Source organism: Prosopis cineraria, unplaced genomic scaffold, assembly GCF_029017545.1.
Source record: "Prosopis cineraria cultivar Desert tree isolate PC_DT_omini unplaced genomic scaffold, ASM2901754v1 PC5, whole genome shotgun sequence".
NCBI lineage: Eukaryota > Viridiplantae > Streptophyta > Magnoliopsida > Fabales > Fabaceae > Prosopis > Prosopis cineraria.
In genome coordinates, this window is record NW_026555336.1 from 28,073,062 (window position 1) to 28,096,030 (window position 22,969).

A 22,969-nucleotide genomic window follows, 5' to 3' on the forward strand; every position below is an offset into this window, starting at 1 on the left:
AATATACAACTAGAGGGAGTATATATGCAGGCGGTTCCGTTGATGTTAAGTACTACATATTAGAAATAAAAGAAATCCTATGTCTAAAATTAAAAAATAAATTATAAATATATAAAGTTTAGGATGTGGCCTGATCAAATGATCTAAGTTATTTCAAATAAAGTAGATTATTTTTAAATATACTTAATATACAAAATCTAATAGAATATAGAGCCTATTGATTGGGGATAAAATTGAGCTGTGGAATTTAGTAAGAATAAGTCTTTTTTGGTACTAAAGAAAGAAACCTTTTTTTCCCCTTTCTGCTTCTTGGAAAAAAATGAAAGATGAAGAAAAGGAAGAAAAACAAGAGATTAAATAAGATCAAGAGTTTGTTATGGAATAAATAATTTATAAAGAGTATATGTCTTGGTTTAATTGAAAGCAAGTATCTTAAGTATACAAAGCTAATTTTTTTTAAAAAAAGTATATAAAATAAAGAATATAGTTTTTCCTTTATAAAAACACAGTGTTTTTTCTTTGCCAACTTTGTAAAAACCAGTTGGTATGTAAAAAAAAAAAAAACTAAAATTTAGGTCAAAGAAATAACCTAACTATAAGAGTACAAAAGCACTACTTAAATATAAACTATATAAAAAATTCGAAATTCAAACTCCATTAATTGATATATAATTCTACAAGGCGAAACTTCAAATCTATCCAGCATAGACGAAGGCGTCAATTAGCAACTAACAAACAAGCATGCATGCATTTTGAGGATAGTGTATAAGTCAAAGTCTCTATTATTATTCGATCATGAAATAATTAGAGATATGAAAAGATAAGTGTCCATACAAATTAGGTAAAAAATGGGAATCTAACTAAAACCTAATCAAGGAATTTTCTCTGCCTAATTCATGCCAGTTGCCCCGCAACAATATTAATGTGGATCAGATTCAGGCCAAAAAAAAAAAAGTGGATCAAATTAATTCATAACTTATTAAATTAATTAATCACAGTCCTTAATAATCCTATGTAAACATATTACTTGATTATAATACACTACTACACAAAAAAATGACGGTTATTTTAGTCCATAAATGATGGCTAATAAGTGTCATTTATTCGGCTGACATTTAAAGACCCCCAATAAATGACGGTTATAAAATCATCATTTAAAATAAAATTTTACAAAGGGAGAAGCAAAATGAGAATTTACCCGTCATTAAAGTCAGTATAAATGACGGATATATCAGTTACCCATCATTTAAAGAGACTTTAAATGACGGGTAAAAAATATACCCGTCATTTATACTGACTTTAAATGATGGGTATATCACTTACCCGTCATTAAAGTATGATAATAATTTGGATCGTTCTTTAAATGACGGGTAAATAAGATACCCGTCATTTAAGTCAGTATAAACGACGAGCATATTTTTTTACCTGTCATTTATTTTAATATAAATGACGGTTATTTATATAACCGTCATTTTTTTGGGTGGTTTTTTTTTTAAATTCGTAAGCTGTTTTTATACCAGCCTCCCTGCAAAAAGAAATCAAAATGGCAGCAGCAACCATTCCAGATTTGAATATCAACAAAATTTTATTGTGTTCAATTTCAAAATTAATCAATAAACAAATGTATTACATGAAGTAAACTTTTTCTAAAAATAAACTACCTATTAAAAAATTCCTAACTACTTCTTCAAGGTAGTTCTATTAATCTTCTTTGTATGAGGTTCACATTTGAAAAAATGTATTGACACCATTCTTCAATTACTTCATTTATTTCTGCATCCCCGAATTCTTCAACATAAGAATCATCATAGTACTGCAACATTTAAATGATTCACATATATCAATATAATTTTAGCATTAAATATTTTTGTAATTTAAAAGTTAATATTTTTGACATACCATCTCAGGAATTATGCTCTCGTTATGGATACTGATGTCTTTATGAACCTCATGATGTAATAGCCACAATCCAAGCTATTTTTCTTTTGTCTTGGACACTAAAAATTAAAGAATATATGAATATGTATTAATATATTAAATTTTAATTTAATAAATGATTTCAATTACCTTAATTATATTCCAAGTATAGGCCGCATCAAAATTTGTAAATGACCTTGGAATTGATTGTTTTGTGTTAGTGTGGTATAACACAATCGTCCTAATGAAACAATAAAAAAAATGTTAGTAGGAAATTTAAATAATTATATAAATATGTAAAATACTTTATGCACTTACGTATTAATCAACTCCAATAAAATTTGTCTCTTCCTTAGTTCCCCTCCAAGATAATCGAGATAATATAGCTTTGGAGTGTTGCCGAATGGTTCGGTGGCGATCAACATCCAATGGTCCCTAATAGTATTAACAAGTGTGGCAAAAATTATAATTAATCCATTAAATTAAAAATAAAAAAAATTATTGAGATAAGTGAGAATTTCGTTACCTTTGATAGTACGGTATTATAAATAATGTTCTCTTTCGAGTTCTTGCTTTGAATTTTTCACTTAATGCCTTTTGTTTGTTGTAAAATTTTATTACTTTTTAATTAAGGCATGTGCACCCACTTCATGAGGACTAACAAAGACGAACTTCGTTTGTTGATTGAAAGGGATAACAAATTTGTCATACAAGCACCTATTATAAATACAAGAAATGGATTAGTTATATTTAAATATTAACTATTCATATATGAAAAAAAGTTACCGTATGTAGAAGCTAAGAACAGTGAGACTGGTCATATCATGTTAACGCACTTCATTAACAACATCAAGCGAAAGCATATCATATCGGTCTTCACCATATATACCAGCCTCGAACAGGATTTGCAAGACCGGAGGATTAGACCTATGTACCGTGCATATGCCTGGAGCAAATTTATATTGGCTTGGCAATTAAGGCTCTTGTTCAGGCACAACTTTATAGGAGACTTGCCTTTTAGAGGAGAGCCTAGATCGAGATATCATCTTTCTTTTTTGACTGTGCATCTTTGCTAGTTTTTTTAGACTTGGCATCCTACTTGACTAGCTTGTCATCCAACAAAATATCCATCGCCTCTCCAATAATCCCTGCATTCTCGGTGGGAATAGGTAGTGGATAGTTCAAATCCTTCGGCACATCAATAGCAATACGTACATAGGACACAGGAGTGGCATATTATGTAACATGTCTCTCGACAAATTAAACACTCGACCGATAGCAACCACATAATGATGCGGGCCATTTGCCAACAACTCACATAGGTCTCACCCTATATTAATAAGTAATATACTATATTAAAGTTATGGAAAATAGAAATAGTGAAACATAGTGAAATAAATTATAAGTGTTTTACCTCAAGGAGATTTTTAATAGGCTGCATGACACTATAACTACCTTCTCGCTAGGAGTAATATGAAACTCTGCCTCCTGCCTCTTCTTATCCTTTAGTAAAGCTTCAATCATGTCCCGTTGCATAGATAGCTCCTCTTTCAGGGTGGCAATCTTAGCCCTTGCACCCACATTCTCTGTTGACCTTACTTTCTTTTGTGACCCGAATATTTGTTTTTCGAGACACAAAGCCATATCCCTAACTCGACCAGGGTATTCGGGATTACCAACACCTTGCCCAAGACATCATCATCAAGCGTGCCACTTTTCTCGATCTCAGGCCTATGCAATGTATAATAAGAAAATTAAATTAGTTGATTAAGTATAAAAAAAAGTGTTGAGTTAAGTTAATGTACTTACATACTTTCAGCAAGCTCCTGAACACGTTCATCAATAATGTTCCTTCTTTATTGGTTCGGCCTTCCTATGAATAGTCTGTGACGTGAAACTGAGCTTGCCCCTGAACCCTCTCGCTCGATCTACGAATTTAAGTAAATTTAAATGTGAGTATAGTACATATATCCATGAAATAAGCTAAAATTATATAGTATAAATATTAACTTACTATTTGTTGCTCAATTCCTGCATATCCTATGCACCTATTCTTGTAAGGGTATAGATTTTTAGCTTGTTGGACGACGACAAATTTCATTCGACTAACATCAATTGCAAATGCTGATTGTAAACAAAAATAATTAATTAGATTTTTAGTCAAGTAATTTCAATTAATTACAACGATGTGAGTAAAGTATTTTACCTCTACTTGCTCCCAAATATAATTTTTAGTAGCTAGACTAACATTGTTTCCAATGCCTAATTGTAATCGGCACATTTGCTTTTGCCATAACCCCTATGTAGCTGATGAATTTATTTCTGTTGGTGTTGATAGGTTGACCTTTGAAATTCCATTCACTTCATATTTCTATCCAGCAGCCCTTCTTCTATCTTTTCGGTCATTCAATGTCAATCCTCTAGTATTTGATTTGCTTCTTGCTAAATTAATTCCATTCACTTCATATTTCTATCCAGCAGCCCTTCTTCTATTCTTTTCGGTCATCAATGTCAATCCTCTAGTTATTTGATTTGCTTCTTGCTAAATTTACTGGTCATTCATCTCAATGCTAGGATCAACACTACTAGGTCCACTAAGACCAGCACTCCTTTAAGAAGCCATTTACTTAAAAAAGTAGAAAATCAAAATAAATAATAAATAACATATAAAAAAATAAAGCACATAATAAGTAATTTACAGGTTTAATGTAAATCACACATTACAAAACAAATATAGCACATAATAAATAACAATAAATTTTTAAATCACACAAAACAAGTAACCTATAAGTTTAAATTGTTCTTTTTCTTTTTCTTGTACGTTCCTTATTTTTGCTCTCTCTTTCTTTACTCGAATGCTTCTACCTCTTTTCTTTGAAATCCAAAACTTTTATTATGATTATTTCTCATATAAAAGGCTTCATCTCAATAAAGTAACTTTCAAATGATATTCCCATAAAGGGATCATCTTCAACTGTAGAATCATTCATATCTTCATTTATTTTACTGCTCAATAAAATGATAGACCATTTTACTTTAGCCGGATTAAGAATAAAGAATAGTTGGTGAGCTTGTGAAGCCAAAATAAAAGGCTCATCTTTATAACCTTCTCTATTAAGATCCACCATTAAGAACCCCAAGTCATCAACTTTAAGACCATTTTTTCAATCAACCCACTTACAACTAAAAATTAGAACTTGAACTTTGATGTAATCTAACTCCCAAATGCGCTCAATTATTCCAAAAATATGACATTTTTGCGTACAAGGAATTTTTATCTTTAGTACTAGATATATGCATTGCTTGGGCTATAAGAGTTACACCACTATTTTGCATTATGCTCCGATCATCTTGCGCTTTGGTATAAAATGTGTACCCATTAACGAGATAGCCAGTGAAGGAAAAAAAATTGTTTATCTAGACCTCTTGCCAACCATTTTAATTTTTCAGAAACTGAATCAGGATTGGTAGTCAACTTCTCAAGAATGTGTTGTTTCAACCAAACTGTAAAACTCTTATTATGCTTGTTTGCATACCAAATCTCTGATCTATTAGGGTTATCCTACTTAAGCTCGACCATCTACATCTCTACATACTCCTCAACCTCGACAGAGTTGTGTAGTACATATAAATGTGCTTGTTCCCATTGCAAATTAAAGATTGTAACTATTTTATTGCCCATAATTCCTTCTCCATCAGTTCTACTATCATGCCGAGAAGTTGGAAGACTAATATGGTTGACATGTGATAAGTACTCAGTATAAAATTCAACTGCTTCCTCACAAATGTATCGTTCAACTATACAACCTTCGAGTCGACTCCAATTTTTCACATATTCTTTTAGTATCTTCATTTAACGCTTAAATGGATACATCCATCTCAAGAAAACTGAGTCACACATTTGTATCTCTCTAACTAGATGAATAGTGAGGTGCACCATTATATCAAAGAATGCAGGCGAAAAATACATTTCAAGTTCACACAAGATTAACACAATTCGGCTTTGCAATCTTGGCAATTTTATTGGGTCAATCACGTTACTACATATGACTTGAAGAAGAAACACAATTTTATAATCGTGGGTGAACCATATCAGGTAAAATAGATGTATAGCCATTAGAATAAAATTTTCCATCAACACATGGCAATCATGCGACTTTAAACCCTTCAACTTCAAATCCTTCAATGACACAAGCCCTTAATATTTGAAGAGTACCCCTCTGGAACTTTAACAGTAGCAAGCAAGCAACTCATAAAAGTCTTCTTTTCTCTTCTAGACAATGTATGAAGCCGCTGCATGAAAAAATGTGTGACTTCCCTTCTCTTACGGAGCCAACTCTTTCCTTATCCCTATAGAAATCATATCAAGTCTTGCTTTGATAACATCTTTGGTCTTTCTCCAGTAGCAAGCAAACTCATAAAAAGTCTTCTTTTCTCTTCTAGACAATGTATGAGCCGCTGCATGAAAAATGTGTGACTTCCCTTCTCTTACAGAGCCAACTCTTTCCCTATCCCTATAGAAATCATATCAAGTCTTGCTTTGATAACATCTTTGGTCTTTCTCGGAATATGAAGTAATGTATCAATCAAACTGTCACACACATTTTTCTTAATGTGCATCACTCAAGAAAATGTCTCACATATAAAGATTGCCAATATGGTAGGTTAAAAAAATAGACCTTTTCTTCCACCCATATGTCCCAAGATGCTTTGCAAAAGGTTCACCTTGTCAAAATGTTGCTCACCTATCAGTGGCAAGGTGCCTTACTTCTTTTGAATTTCCATTGAAAGCTTTTTTAAAGCATCGTAATAATGGTCAGGATGCAACCATCTATGATCCAAGATATACATTCTTCATCCCATGTTCTAATCTCACTAAATGTGTGCCATCTTCATAAATAGACATCCGAGTTTTACTTTGATACTATACCTGATAATTACCATATACTGAAAATCATTGATTGTACCAAACAACAATGCCCTTAAATTGAACCTTTCCTCTCTATGTCCATCATATACCCCAACACCGTACTTCCACAAAATTAAATCTTCAATTAAAGGAGCCAAATATATGTCTATGTCATTTCTCGATTGTTTTAGCCCCGAAATTAGAAGGATAGCATCATATATTTTGCTTCATACATAACCATGGAGGTAATTTGTAAATTACCAAAATAACTGATCATGTATTGTGACTGCTACTTTAAAGCCCATGTGGATTCATTTCATCAGTAGATAATACAAGGCAAAGGTTTCTATCTTCTGCTCCAAAGTCAGGGTAATCGAGATCAATTTTTTTCCATTGAGAGAGTAGATGATGTTGAAGCTTTTCATCTTTGATCCTTCATCCCATCCATGTCAAATTTTTTGCATTCTTTGCACTATTGTACAGCCATCTAAATCTAGGTACAATGGAAAAGTACCAAAATGCCTTCTTTGGACTCTTCCCATTCTTTGTAGTGCAAGGAATTACATTTTGACACTCCATTAATGATGCATATTCATTTCTAAATAATATGCAATCATTAGGACAGGCATGTATTTTCTCTTAACTCATGGCAATTAAGCGTAACATTTATTTTACCTCATACATAGTCCATGGGAGCTTGTTGTTCGTAGGTAGAAGTTGTTTTATAAGTGTAAGATTTTCTATAAAATCTTATCACTCCATTCATTGCTCACTTTCAAGTTATACAATTTCAACACTGCTGACAACTTTGTGAATTCAGTGCAACCAGCATACAAGGGCTTCTTTACATCACTTTTCAACATCTCTAACATTTCAGGACATCCTCAAGTTTCCTTTCAAATGCATTGGCCATCTCTTCAAAATAGTCACCCTTATAAGTATCTGTGTCATAATCATTTGATTCAAAGCTTCTTTATACTCCCAATTACTAGTAGACTCATCCCTCTAGTCTCTCCATGCTTATGTCAACATAACACACTAAATGGTCTTCCATTTCAGATACATAAATTTGCTTGAAAAGACCACATCTTACTAAGGGCACATTATTCTTCTAGGTCTTTTACATGCTCAAGAGCAAACCTCATAAACTCTTTCACACCATTCAATATTTTTTACTTAATTGATTGGAAGACATCCATTCTTTAACCATAACTTTTTAATCTAAAAGACAATTCATTCAAGGAAAAGTGATCAGTGACTCATGAATATGAAGAGGAAAGGAATGATAGAAAGATTATCAATAAAGAAATTGCCTACTCTACATATAATATAGAGTAATTAATGAATCATAAGTCACAATGCATGAGCATTCACATACTCCTTCAACCGTCGATAAAAAATTCAGCAGCATAATAGCATAAAGAAAGTATTTCTCAGGCTAAAACCCTCTTTTCAATCTTGGCATGTCACTCAACAAACTAATTCCAACTATATACAATCACAAAACAAACAAATTCTCACAAAATAGCATTTTCAAATTAACTCTAATTATTATAAAATTATATAAAATTCATTCAAAATTCATAGAAAAAAAACACTATAAACATCATTTTGAATCAATATTCTGTCTCATTTTGATCATTATAAGATTACACATATCCTATATTAGCAATCTTAAGCCAAGAACAAATCATTCTTTACCAAATGTAAAAATATCAATAAAATAGCAATGATTTTTACAGAAACCGCGCGTGTCAGTTTCGTTGCTAAAATGAACTCTAATTGTGATGGAAATTGGTACACTAGTACATTTCAATATTTAGTTTGAAGGATAAAACTATTCTGATCAAACAATACATGAAATTTAAAAAAAATTATTAAAATAAATCAGTCAAAATTCATAGAAAAATACAATCATCATAAAATATCTCATTTTGATCACTAATTTTCATCTTAATAATCATCCTAAGGTAAAGCAAATCATCTACAATCATTCTCAAATCAATAAAACACTAAACATTAGCAATTTTCAACACCCCATAATATTAAAATGGGCAAAAAATGAGGAAAAATTTAAACAATAAAAATCAACTAATAAAACAATCCATAATCTTAAATAAATCAATCCCATAATCTAGAAATCTAAGCATATTAAAAGAAAATGAAGAAAAAGTATAGAAATCACAAGCCCTGTTACCTTAGAGAAGAGAGGATGAAACACAAAGAGGAAGCCAATGAGAAAGGAACCGGACGGTGTTGGAGGAGCACTTTCACGCCGGTGAGGGACTAAGGTGGTTGACGGCAACAATGGAGAAAGATTGAGATATTTCTATCGATTTCGTGCAGAAGTGAAGAAGAGAGAAAATAGAGACGACGAACAGGCGTGAATGAAAAAGTGAACCAGGAAACTGAACAAAAACGAAATAAATAATGGGTATTCATACCGTCATTTATTCAAGAATATATGACAGGTGTTTTAACACCCATCATATATAAGAAAGGCTTTAAATGACGATTGTTTTAAACAACCGTCATTTAAAGTAAAATTTTTTTATTTTTTTTAAATCAAGAAAATCAAACGTTGGCCACGAATATATGATGTGTGTTTAACAAACCTGTCATATATAGTTCTGGATTTTAAATGACAAGTGTTTAAAACACTCATCATTAAAGTTTTAAAATTTTTTATTTTTTAATTTAACAATCTAAAACGACAGGTACCAATATATAATGGTTTTTTGTATAATCGTCATATATTCTTTGAACTTTATATGAAGGTATTTCAAATACCTGTCATTTAAAGTTCAAATTTATTTTTTATTTTTTTCTTCCAGTAAATAAAATGTTGGGCTGAAATAAATGATAGGTTTTTTTTTAATACCTGTCATTTAAAGTCTGATAATATATGATGGTTTTTTTAAAACCCGTCATTTATTTTCTCACCATGACCCGCCTATCTCATATGTGACGTGTTTTTTATTTGACCGTTATTTTTTATGACGTCTTATATTTATGTTTTTATAGTAGTGATATAAATCATAATTAACTAATTTAAGATTTACGAATAATGTTAGTTGAAACATTAATTTTTAAAAATATCCACATATTTCTATTTATATTCTTATTAAATACTTTATATAAGAGCCTTGATAATAACAATTAAAATTCTAATGCATGATTTTTTTTGAAAAGAATAATAAATAAAGTAGGGCTATAGTTTGAAAATAAATATAAAAGTTATTCAATATTTTATATTTTGAAGTGGGTAAAGTTTTTAAAAGATATTTTATATTATGATCTGAAAGAAGTATTTTAGAGGGAGCACATTAATCCAGTGATTGACGATATCCACTCAATTAATGGCTAACAATCATCTCACGAAATCTCACACGTTTTGATAATAACACTTAAGTTGATATGTATGCATTAAATTTGAGAAACATATTTAAGTATTTTCATTGGATTTTTTTAAATTTTATTTATAAATACGGTTTCTGAAATGACGCAGATTTGTTAAAAAAAATGCATTAAACTTAACATAATGAAAAAAAAGATATACATTGTGTGATTTTTAACTTTGGATATGTAATTGTATTACATGCTTGTCAAAAAAACTTTTACCGCTATTGTGTTCTTCTTAATTAGCTAGACCGGCTCAAGAGGCAGAGCCGTGATTTAACTATGAGGGAAACCAATATTTAAAAAGTGAATATATTACAATATTAGAATAGTTTTCATAAATATTGAGAAGTTGGAAGTATAAAATATCTATACAATTAAAAAAAAAAAGGGGATTGCCTGCATTTTTATTTTTAATTTTTTCCGGAGAAGAACCGTGTCTAAGGTTGTTAGAAGAAGAAAAATAGTTTTATAGGCCCAATATAATCTGATAATACTCTACATGCCCGAAAGATTCTCTAGGCTTTCTGACTTTAACCTTATGCTTTAAATTAATTTTTTTAATATAATCTATATTTTTTAAAAAAATAAATCTGTGAACAAAAATACTAAAAAATCACAAGTGCTTTTGAAAATTTTTAAGCTTGTTTGTTTCAGCTTATTTTATGAAGAAATTACTTGCTTTTTTTTAAAAAATATATTTTATAAGTTTTTATTATGTTTATTTAAATTTTTGAAAATCATTAGAATCCAAAAAATAACCAATTTCTAATTATTTTAAGAAGCTAATTTGAATAACATTTGAAAATAATCTAATACAGTAGATAAAAGAGGGTATTTTAAAGACACGAGATACGTAAAAATATCATAAAATTTTAAAATAATATAATAATAAATTAATTTTATAAAATAAAAATCAAGAAAGATATCATAAAATTTAAAAATAACTAATTAATAATTATTTTTTTTTTATTATTGCAACTAACATAAAATAATATTTAGTCTTTAGAAAATTTTTAAAAAATAAATCTCTTTTCATAAAATCTCTAAACTAATGAAAAAATATTTATTTTTTAATTTTAACAAAAAGGCCTTTTGTAACACTTCTCAAAATAACGTGTCCTATGGATATCAAATATTTTATGTTTGTAACCTATTAGTCTAATTAATTATGAATGATTTTTCCTAAAAATTTTCTCTTCAAACGATCTTATGAGATGAACTCACTTATCAAAGAATTTGCTTATGGGTGATAATCATAGGTCCTCTCTCCCTCCCCTTTTCTCTCAAATTTGAATTTTATGAATTAGGTGACGTGAGCTTACGTTTACTGTAAAGTTTAAGAAAGTCATAATTTTATCATATTATTTATAATTTGCTAGTATCTCATTGTATTTCCTTTTAAGAGTGTTAGATATCTTATACTGATAAGTGAAATATTTTTTTAGATAGAGGGGGATTGTTGCTCTTCTAAAAAATTGTTTAAAAAAAAGAACAATGTTTCACTTATGTACATGTTGTCCAGCACTTTTCAAATGAGAGTACATGAGAAAAAAATATACTTTAATCCTATTTTTTAATAGAAATAGAATAAAACAATTAAAAGTGAGAATTGTTTTTTTTTTTTTTGGGTTACTCATAGACGCCCTTCCATTAGAGGTATTGATGTTTGAATGAGTTAGATAGTAAATATGAGTTTTTAATATTAATTTATTACGGTGTGAGAATTAACATATTCCATTATTAGAAGTGTGAAGTAAATAGAGACAGCTCATTATTGTGAGTTTTTCAAACTATTTGGGCTTTTGTAATCCATTTGAAGCCGAGGAATGGACTGTATTTAAGGGTTTAAATCTTGCTTGGGCTGTGGACTTGAACACGTTAGTATTGAATCTGTGGACAGATATTTATGAAAAAGAAAAAAAAAAAAAAGAAAAAAGAAAAACTTGTGGGCATCATCAACGATGGAGAAAGATTGTGCTTGCTATAATGCTGGGTCTTTGATGTTTAAGGAGATCATTTGAATGCTGTTGCTTCAATGGAGATCAAAATACTTTACATCACCAGTTGAATCTTGTGGCTGATGGACTTGCTAGATTTGACTTCAACGATGCTTTTGAATTGTATCACACGGTTCCTGCTTCCTTGAGAACCCTAGCGCAGAGAAAGACGGCTAATTTCTTTTGGGTCAACTCGACAGACCGCCAAGATTAAAGAAATAATGAACGGTTGAGATGAGACTTTCCACTGAATTTTCCGTCAAAGCGTCGTCGTTTTCAGGACCTGAGCGGAGTTCTGTTTCGGAAGCTTGTATTTCTCTGGTATGCTTCACGTCTTCTTCATTGGATTTTGTGAGTGTTCAAATTCAATAATAGCTTCTTGATCAGAAAGGGAGGTTATCCTCAAGTTTAGAAAGGCAAAATGGAAAGTGGAAATAAAATGTCTAAGACTGACAAGAGGAAGCTAAATGAAATGATTGCTGATTTGTTGTCTGATTGGTATTATCGAGTATGTCGATTGTCGACCATCCCGACGGTGCCAGATTGAACTGGGTTTCCAGTGCTCATGAGCGAAAATCGTATGCAAAATATGGATGGAAGCGCCTAATGTGGGTAAAAGAAACCAGGTCATGAATACTTCCTTCACGATGTTTGTTGTAAATAAAGTAAAATGTGGCTATAGATAAACATAACTTTCTTGCTCTTTATATCGATTTAATTGATTGATTAATTGCTTCGAGTTTGATCAGCTCTGGATGAGAACTTCATTGCCTGCGAGAGATTGTCTTTATAAAAATGACTCGAGTTCAGTTGAGGATTTTGGAATAGAGGGGGATCAAAATAATAGAAATTAAGCACATGCAAGAGCAGAAAACTTCTTGGGAGAGGGCAAATGTTTGAGATTAGATTGGTTCAGTTTGTTAGCAATGACACTTTCCTACTTCCCTCGAGCTGCTAAATTTTGTCTTTAAGGAGAAGCGTTCTGTGCTCATGGGGAAGGAAAACTTTACGCTGATATAGACTTCAAGGCAAGTATATTCTACCTATATGTTTTACTATTTTCTTTCTTAATTTTCTTTTAGATCCATGGATCAGGATTTGATAAACTTATTAGCATTACGTAGATATAAAGAAAAGAAATGAAGAATGAGTTTGATTAGCAAAGCAGTTTTTTGACGATGATTATGTGATAATCTTGTGATAAGTAAGCTGACACTCCTTTAACGAACTTAATTGTTTGTATTATGTGATAATCGTGCATTTCGTCCATCCCAAATGTTGTTAGATTGACCTGGCCGGTTGACGGTGCCCTTAACGTTATGTGCTCATAGGGCAGCGATAATCCCAAGCCCAATGCCATTCAATGCCTTGATGTATTCTTGTGACTGTGTGTGTTTATTGTTTTTGTTTTTTCTCATAAAGTTCACGCTATCCCAAGTCTCTACGGATGAGTTTGTTAGTTTTTGTCTATTGTTTATATATCTTTCATCCCTCTCTCTTACTTCCCCTCATTCACATACGCTTCAGGGCAAGTAGTCTAACTCTTCATTTACATGTCTGTTTTCTTACTTCTCCTCCTTCTTCTTTCTTTTTGGTTACATTCATGCTTCTGGATCTGATACATATTTGAAGCATGCAGATATCGAAGGAAGAGATGGAGAATGAATCTAACAAGGCTTTTCTTGAATCATATGCCATGAAAGGAGGGGAGGGTCCTCACAGCTATGCTCAAAACTCAAACTTTCAGGCATTTAATCTTAATCTTATCGCTTAATTACAGTTTGTTTTGTGAAATCTTTTGATTCTTATTTGATGGCTAATGTTTGTGTACACACAGGCATTAATCTTCTGTTTTATAAAAAGCTATATGACTATTAACAAGATAATTTAGTTTTGCAGAGAATAGATGATCCGTGATGTCATATATTCTATGCCAAAAAAATCATTCATACGTTATTATTGTCATGACAATTATGCAATATAGGAACGTGTTCAGAAGAGATTTACAGGGTAAATTTAAAGGTGGAAGAAGAAGAAGAAGAAGAAGAGAGAGATGGAGATAGATCCGTCATATTAAACTCATTTTAGTCTCATCATTTAAATGTCGATCTTATATGAATTTTGTCTGTCTCTTAAAAAATTATCATCTATATTTTTTGGTTAAATTTATAGGATTTTAATCTGCTTATTTGCTTAACAGATATAACTAATGAACTACATGATATCTGCAGAGATCAGCAATTGAAGCAGCCAAAAAGCTTCTCCAAGGTGCAATAGCTGACAACTTTGACTTGAAAATCATTTGTGTTGCTTCTACAACAAACCCAATTTGCATAGCAGACTTGGGCTGCTCCACTGGGCCAAATACCTTCATTGCAGCACAAAACATAATGGAAGCAATTGAACTCCAATGCAAATCTCAAAAACAAAGTGTCCAGGAATTCTTTGTTTTCTTCAATGATCAAGCCTCAAATGATTTCAACACTCTCTTCCAGAAACTTCCTCCCAACAAAAAGTACTTTGCTGCTGGAGTTCCTGGCTCTTTCTATGGACGCTTATTTCCGAGGCAGAGCCTACATGTAGTTCACTCATCTGCATCACTGTCTTGGCTATCTAAGTTGCCCAAAGAGCTTACTGATAGAAGCTGTGATGCTTGGAACAAGGGGAAAATTTACTATACTAATGCTCCAAAAGAAGTTGAAGATGCTTATAAAAGTCAGTTTAAAATGGATTTGGAGACTTTTTTACAAGCCAGAGCACAAGAGGTTGTGGGCAATGGGATAGTGATTCTTCTGATACCTGCTGCTCATGATGTGATTGATTTTAGTGTGGACTTGTATGGTGGAAAAGATTATGAACTTCTGGGAAGCTGTCTAATGGACATGGCAAAACTTGTGAGTGTTCGTTCGTTTTTTTTTTTCTTTTAATAATTTGGCATTGCTTAAGAGTGTGTTGTGTGATAAAACAAAGTAAAGTCAAATAGTTTTAATTTGGGTTTATTCAAATGGTAAGTCCCATTTGAATAGCTCTATATATTTGCCCTTTTGTTATAACTCATGACATCCTCTATCTTATAAGCCTTTTGCATTAGAGAATATGAATATTAAAGTGATAAGTCCTTTTTTCTTCATAAAATGCTGCAAATTCTGAGTTTAAAGGTTTCCAATTTAGTTGATAAGTAATAATATGTATGTTACATGATTCTCACTTTATAAGTGTAAGGTTCACTAAGTTTAGAATATAAACATGGTATAATTTTTAATTGACAATTGGTATTGTGTTGGTTCTGCCTCATGGAAAATTGAGAGTTGCCACCAAGTTCAAATGGGCATAAAACTTGTTATTTGTAAACTATTGTTGAGAATTTGATAGAATCGACCATGGATAGGAAAGTTAAGAATTTGCTAATAGTTTTTTGCCATTGTAGGGACTTGTAAGTGAAGAAAAAGTGGACACTTTTAACGTGCCCACGTATTTTCCACATGTGAAGGATCTGAAGAAAATGCTTGAAAGTAATGAAGATTTCAGTGTGGAGAAAATGGAACTCATTTGATTGCCACAGCTCCATTCAGCCAAACTTGGAAGGGCATGTTTCCCAATGCAGAGCTGTGCTGGAAGTGCTAATTGAGAAGCACTTCGGAGATGGAGTTGTTGATGAACTTTTTGCTCGCTTTGCTGAGAAAGTTATGGAATCCCCAGAAGTCATGAATCTTCAGAAGCTTAAACTTCTAATGCTCTTTGTTGTTCTCAAGCGCAAGCAGGTGTAGACATAGATGGATAAGTTAACAGTTCTCTCCTGATGAACTTAATTATGATAATGCAACTGCCTCTATTCTGCTTGTTGGACTTAATTATGATGAAGGGTGAAAGTAACATGTGTTGACCTCATGTGTTTTAAAAGTTTTTTATATATAATTTTGTGGTAAGGTATTGCTGTTTCCATTTGTTATGATATTAAGTGATTTTTATGATCTTATATTTTATTTGCTTGATATTTACGAATAGTCATTATTTCTAGAATATGTGAGAGAGAGAGAACCCCCCCTTAAAAAAAAAAAAAAGCTAAATGGGGGAGGATTTTCTGATTATAAGAGGTTCAGTTTTCTACACTGGTACAAATAATTATAACTGGTTAAATATTTTTTAAATGATTTAAATATTTTTCACACTGTTTAAGTTCATAATCAATGTATAATGATTAATTTTTTTAAAAAAATTACTTTAGACTTTCTCCACTTGTTATAGTTAGTGATAATTTTTTTTAAAATATTCAATACTTTTTAACTTTCAACATAACATGTTATATTTGTTGGTGTCGAAATTTTTTTAACACTAATTGTTTTAGTAACTGATGTAGAAAGTTCAATAATCATGCAATTTAGTGAAAAAGTTGCTAGTGGCCATACTTTCTACACCTATTCCTTTTGATCTAGTGTAAAAGCCTATTGTACAAAGTGTCTTTTTTTATACTATAGTGTATTTATGCCAACATTATGATGTACTAAGTGTCTTCTAGAGGTTTATTTTATCTCCTAAATATGATGAATGTCATGATATTTTTGAATAATTAAATAATTTTATTATTATCTTGAAAAATGAAAGAGATATTAATTGTGTGTTCTACATCAATACCATCATATATGATGTTAATTGTGATATTATTATGAGCAAAACTAAAAAATTATTGTGATTTTATTTCATTTCATCCAAAAAATACACTTTTATTGGTATATGAGTGAGATTTGGTTAAAACTAAAACACCTTATATGTAGAAATAGAGTAGTACATTTCTCCAAGTAAATGAATCTTAATGTATTCGGTACATGTGAATGTTCCTGTACTTAATAACGTGATTTGATTCATGAATGAGATAAGGCTTAAATATAATGATTCATAAAATTAAAGTAATGATCATCCACAAAATATCATAATAGCTCGAGATCATCTATGTCTAGTAAAAAGTTAAAATGATAAAAGGTTAAGTAATTAATTTAAAAGAGAAAATATATAATGTTAAGTAATTAATTTAAAAGAGAAAATATATAATGAATGATTTAGATTTGATATCTATATTAGGATTTGATTGAGTCACATTAATGTGGATGATTCTTTCTTTTGTGTGTAAAGGAGAGAGAAATTGAGAGGGAAGATTTTGAGAGAGAGAGAGAAGCCGGGGGGGTAGAGTAGAAAGAGAGGGGTGAAGTAAGAGAGATACATTGAAAGGTAGAAATAACTGTTCCTTCACCCTATGTCATCATTTAGAATTGGTTTTTTCAAGAGAAAATGGTAATAAAATTTTTTTAAATTAATAAATAATATTTTGGTTTATCAAAATGTTATAATTTTTCTAAAGTTTGTTAAGACTTTTTTATTATTAAAGAATTAATATAAATGATTAAATTGCTTTTAGTTCAGGATTTTAAATACGAACTTTTGAATTGTTGTTACATTCTTGTGATTTTAAAGAAGAAAAATTGTGAATCTTAAAATAAAACTTGTGAATGACAATTAATATTTATAACACTTGAAAAATATCAGGATTTTAAATGTAAACTTACGAATTGCTATCAAATTTTTGCAATTTTAAAAAAAAATTATGAATCGTAGAATAAAACTGATGAATGACAATCGATATTTATAACACTTGAATAATATCATGATTTTAAATGGAAACTTGTGAATTTCTTTTGAATTCTTACGATTTTAAAAAGAAAAATTATAAATTTTAAAATAAAACTTGTGAATGATAATTGATATTTGAATTAAAGATAATTTAATCATTTATATTAATTGTTCATTACATAAAAATCTCTTAAAATTTCAGGAGAATTATAGCATTTTGACAAACTAAAGTGTTGTTTACATAGTTTAAAAAGAATTTTATTGCCAGTTTTTCTTTTTTCAAATGGGCTGTCTATAGTAAGAATAACGGATAATTTACTCGCTATATGCACTGCTCCTTTTTTGCTTTGTATGTTCATAATTTGATGAAATCTTAGAGATGTTCTTTTAATTCATGCCAATGAATTTCACTAGTGTGGATAGAGGCCACCCTCATTTAATTTGAGTATTGAGATATTCTCTTTTTCTTTTTAACTAGTATATGGCATGTGCTATACACGGGATATGAAAGAAAATAATTTAAATAAATAGTGAGATTTACTTTAACATTTGGAGTGAGTTGTTATTAAATAAAAATAATTAACTCATACATTAAATTTAGAAATACTATAATTTTTGACACTTTTAAACGGGAAACAAATGAAGACATCAAGTAATTTAGATGATAACTATGAATATATTATTCTATAGCAAACCATTTACAAGAACAAAAAGGAGGGGATTATAAGAAAAGATAAAGTCATCTACCTACAATATTGATGAATATATTAGAGTTGTTGTATATCTTTCAAATATTAGGGTCACTCATAAGATGTTGATATGGTTAGTAAATACAAATTATAAAGTTAAGATGGACTTATGGAAATACAAACATATGGAGGACTGACTTGAAATAGTGTTATAAAAGCTTATAATAATGCAAAGGACAGAATGGACGAAAATAAGAATCAAAATGCACAAACATGAAATTCCATTTCGAATCAATTGTAGAGCATTGAAAGTGCATTTGTTTGACAACAAATCTATAATGAGGAGAATTCATCAAGAAAAAGAATCATAACATACCATAAGAGAAAAACTACTTGAGAAAACGAATAGAGAAGAAGAAATTGTTAAACACCACAGGCAAGGGAAGGAGAAAGAGAAAGATGAGGAAAGAAGGAAGCTTTCACATCCCGTCTTCTAACATATACATAATTTGAGATAGTGATTTCATAGAAGAGTAGTTTTTGAATTAAATATAAAAAAAATGTGGAATGGTCTTTGACAATTTAAGAAGATAATGGGAGGTGATTTTTGATGGTTTTAAAAATAATCATTTTTAAATTTGAAATTTAAAATTAGGAACAAGTTAATGAGATGTTACGATAATGGTGAGAGTGAGTTAGTTTTATTTATATTTTAAATAATGACCAATAAAATAAAAATATAAAAATATATGGCATCATTAGACTTAAGTTTGCGGTATTTTTTAATTATAAATTTAAATTATAAATAATATAACATGATTTTTTAATTATAAATATGAATTACAAACAAGTTAATAGAAAGTTAAGAGATAATAAAGAGATGTGAGGATAAGGTAGTTTTATTTATAATTTAAAGTGAAATCATCATACCTAACCTTATAAATCTACTTTTATATAAATATATATAGATTTTACTTTCATGTGGAACATTAGAGTATTTATCTTTTGACAAAGGCATTTCCTCATGTGTGTGTATTTTTTTTTTCCAATGATTATTTCATTTTGTTTTTAGATTTCACATTTTTTATAAGCCTGTTTTCTCCTTATTTTACAAAGATGTAAGTGTCAAAAGGGAAGTGTAATTGGTAGCATTTTTTTAAATAATAAACCTCGTCAGATGGTCATTGTGCCCCAGATGTCATACACTAAGCAAATCACGGTGAAATTGACAGGCTTTTAATAAAAAGACCAAATTGCCCCTAAAAGAACATGAATAAATTGGTCCAATGATTGAAAAAAATTTTATGTCTAACAAAATATGAATTAAATTTTTTAAAATTTGAGAGTATGGTTACAAGGAGTTTATTATTAAAAATTTATAAATTCATAAATATTTATTATTGATATACAATAATATATTATTAACAAATATAATAAATTAAGTATAATATAAAATATAATAAATGTTGAGTTGTTTGTTTGATTTGATTATATAATATGGGTTATATCTGTAAAAGTTTTAAAAATAATTAAAAAAATATTTCCCACTTACTAATATATGATGCTCAATGCTTTTAGAAAATAAAAAAAATAGCATTTAACCAATAAGTTAATATTTATAATTAATTTTACAGATTTACAAGTTAAGCTTCACAAATTTACAAATCTAACTTGTAAATTTACTAAATTTAATTTAAAAATATTAAAGCATATATTAATATTGGAAGAGATTAACTTGTAAATATATTAAGTTTCACTTGTAAATATTGATGACTTGAAAAAATTAAAGTATTAATATTTTAATAAAATATTTTTTCAAAAAATTATTTTTTAATCAATCAACTGTGGCCTGTGATTGGTCAACGGCCGCATGCCACCTGTGGGTCGGTTAACCTAATGAAAGAGGTACGAGTCCAAAAACATTTATATCATTTTATATATTAAATTAACTACAATTAAGTCATCTAGAATTTAACATCTCCTTTGATTGGTTGGAATTTGGGTTTTGGAAAAAGAAAAGGAAAAGGAAAGAGAAAATTCTTGGTTTGGTTGGCAGGAATTTGTCAACGAAGGAATCAAATTTAAAGTTCATTAAGGGAAGAGAGTGGAATTCAGGTTCTTGAGGCCAGGCCAAGGAAAATTTTATCTTTTTAGGAAAACAATTTTTATCCCAGCCTTCCCTTCTGGCGACACCCAGTGGTGGAACTAAAATCTTGAATCAGGAAGGGCAATCACGGAGCTAAAATTCTCAAACAAAAAAAGATATTTTTATCTCTTTCATATCAATTATTGCTCTTTTTTTTTATTTTTTACCTGACTTTTAATTGTAGATTCGTAAGTATAACGAGCTAGTGAAAAATATTCATTCAATTTACTCTTGATTTTTAAATCTTTATTATTTATCATTGTCTTTTTTTAACCAACCCCTGAGTAATATTCAGGACGAGGAGCAAGTCTATTTTGTTATATTAATTTTTTTTATTTTTAAATAATTAATAAATAATATTGGCATTTAAGTATAGTGAAATTGTAGGTTAATATTCATGAGGCTAAGTTAAAAATTTGAATAGATCTAGATTAAAAAAGTAAAATTAAAATGAGTTTAAAATTTAAAATATAAAAATAAATAGTGCAAAGTATAATAAATAAATAGTATAAATTTTAAAATATAAAACCTTATACTCTGAAACTTTTTTTTTTTTTTTTAGTGGAAAGGGGTATATGCCCCCGTCAATTACATGTCGCTCCACCAATGGTGACACCACAATCTTCGTTCAGCCTTTTGCTCCCAACCTTTGCCGTTATGGGAGAAAGAGCACTCGAATCTTCATTTTCTATTTCATTTCCTTTGTATTTTCACAAATGTGGTTCGATTAAGAAGAGAAGGGTAATATTGTCTTTTTACATTATTAAAAATTAATTTAAGAAAAATATGTTTTAAAGATTCGATTCATTCTTTCCAGCAAATCAGACATGCTTCTGAAACATATCCCTGTTCTTTTTCCTGTCTTTTCCATTAAAATTGTTCTAGCGAAGCGAAGAAGGCCTAGGAGTTTTTTTTTTTTTAACAAATTCATGGAACCTATATGTTAATAAATTTTTTAATTGGGACTCCTTTGTAATTTTGTCAATAAATATTCTATTAGAAAATTGATGCCATTTTAAGTCTCAAAAATTAGAAATGAATGCCAAGTGGCTAATGTTATTTTTTTTAATTATGTAAAAGACTAAAACACCATTTTAATCAATTACTTTGACTGTCTACCGGTGACCAATTACTTTCCTAGTGATACTGTCAGTAAGTAATAATAATATTTTTATTTAATATCTTTTTAAAATATTGATACTTTTATATTTATTTAATGACTTGATAAATATCAATTCTGTTTACAAATCTTTCCATATAATTTACAAGTCAACAAGTCAACTTTTGAGATCATTAACAAATCCCCCATCAATTTACAACCTAACAATTTTATAATTTAATGTGTGATAGTTTATAAATCTCTGTTCAAAATTTATAAGTCTCCCTTTTAAAATTTACATTTCAACAAGTGTATCCAAGAGCTATAAATGAATGTATTTTTTCACACACTAGATAAGTTTTAAATTAAGATTGTGTGATATTTCCTCTTGTAACATATCAAATTTTTAATCCAGAATTTATATAATTAAAGGTAAAATTAGTAAATTGATGAATTAATCAAGTTAATTACATTTTCGAATTACTAATGGATCTATTGGGTTGTTTGGATAGTTTTGAAATTGAGTTAGGATAATAATTGAGCTAATAAGGCCCAAGTGGAGGCCCAAATCATATGTGAGATATTGAAACACATGGCAAATATCTTGTGCATTGCAATGAATGGCACAAACTTTAGTTAAATTAGATGAGAATAAAAAAGAAGAGGAAAGAAAAGGAAATGAGAAGGGAGCTGGGTTTAACTTTGTTAGGGCTTCAATTTTGAGATTATTGGGAACTAATTAGACTTTTAAAATTTTGGGTAAGCTTTATATCTCCCTAATTTTCCTTTCTACTAGGATTTCTTTTACTTTTGTGAAATCAAAGATGATGGTTTTGCACGATCCAAGAGTTTGGATCCAAATCTAATGACTGAAATAAAATTATTAAGAATTGATTTAAGTTTCTATACTTAGAATTGGTGGTTTGAAGGAGTTTTATATTGGTGCTTTAGGGTTGGATAAACCCTATCCTTAAAATGAGAGTTATGGAGTTATGGGAACCCTTTATTGGTGTTATTTAACTTAATAGAAGTTAAATAAAGTTAATAAAAGATGATTAGGACTTAAGGAGCTTGGGTAATCTTATTTGAGCTATTAAGTAACTATGATTAGTTGGGAATTGCCATATAGTATTTCATCTTATAAATTGCCATTGCTCAAGTGCTCTTTGAGTAATTAGAAGCTAGAGA

General features: G+C 29.8%; 1 protein-coding gene across 6 annotated transcripts; it reads left to right on the forward strand.

Annotated features, from left to right (window-relative positions):
- The first annotated feature begins 12,191 nt into the window (after positions 1–12,191).
- Positions 12,192–16,163, forward strand: LOC129311906 (loganic acid O-methyltransferase-like). 6 transcript variants are annotated; one of them, XM_054954397.1, is made up of 5 exons: positions 12,194–12,546; positions 13,198–13,253; positions 13,865–13,972; positions 14,457–15,119; positions 15,653–16,163. In XM_054954397.1, the coding sequence occupies exons 3-5, from the start codon at positions 13,880–13,882 to the stop codon at positions 15,776–15,778; spliced, it is 882 nt and encodes a 293-aa protein (XP_054810372.1). In that variant the 5' UTR covers positions 12,194–12,546; positions 13,198–13,253; positions 13,865–13,879; the 3' UTR covers positions 15,779–16,163. The 6 variants fall into 6 exon arrangements, with proteins under 6 accessions (XP_054810367.1, XP_054810372.1, XP_054810368.1 ...); XM_054954393.1 differs by having other exon boundaries at positions 12,195–12,546; positions 12,735–13,253; XM_054954396.1 differs by having other exon boundaries at positions 12,195–12,546; positions 12,975–13,253.
- Positions 16,164–22,969: the final 6,806 nt, after the last annotated feature.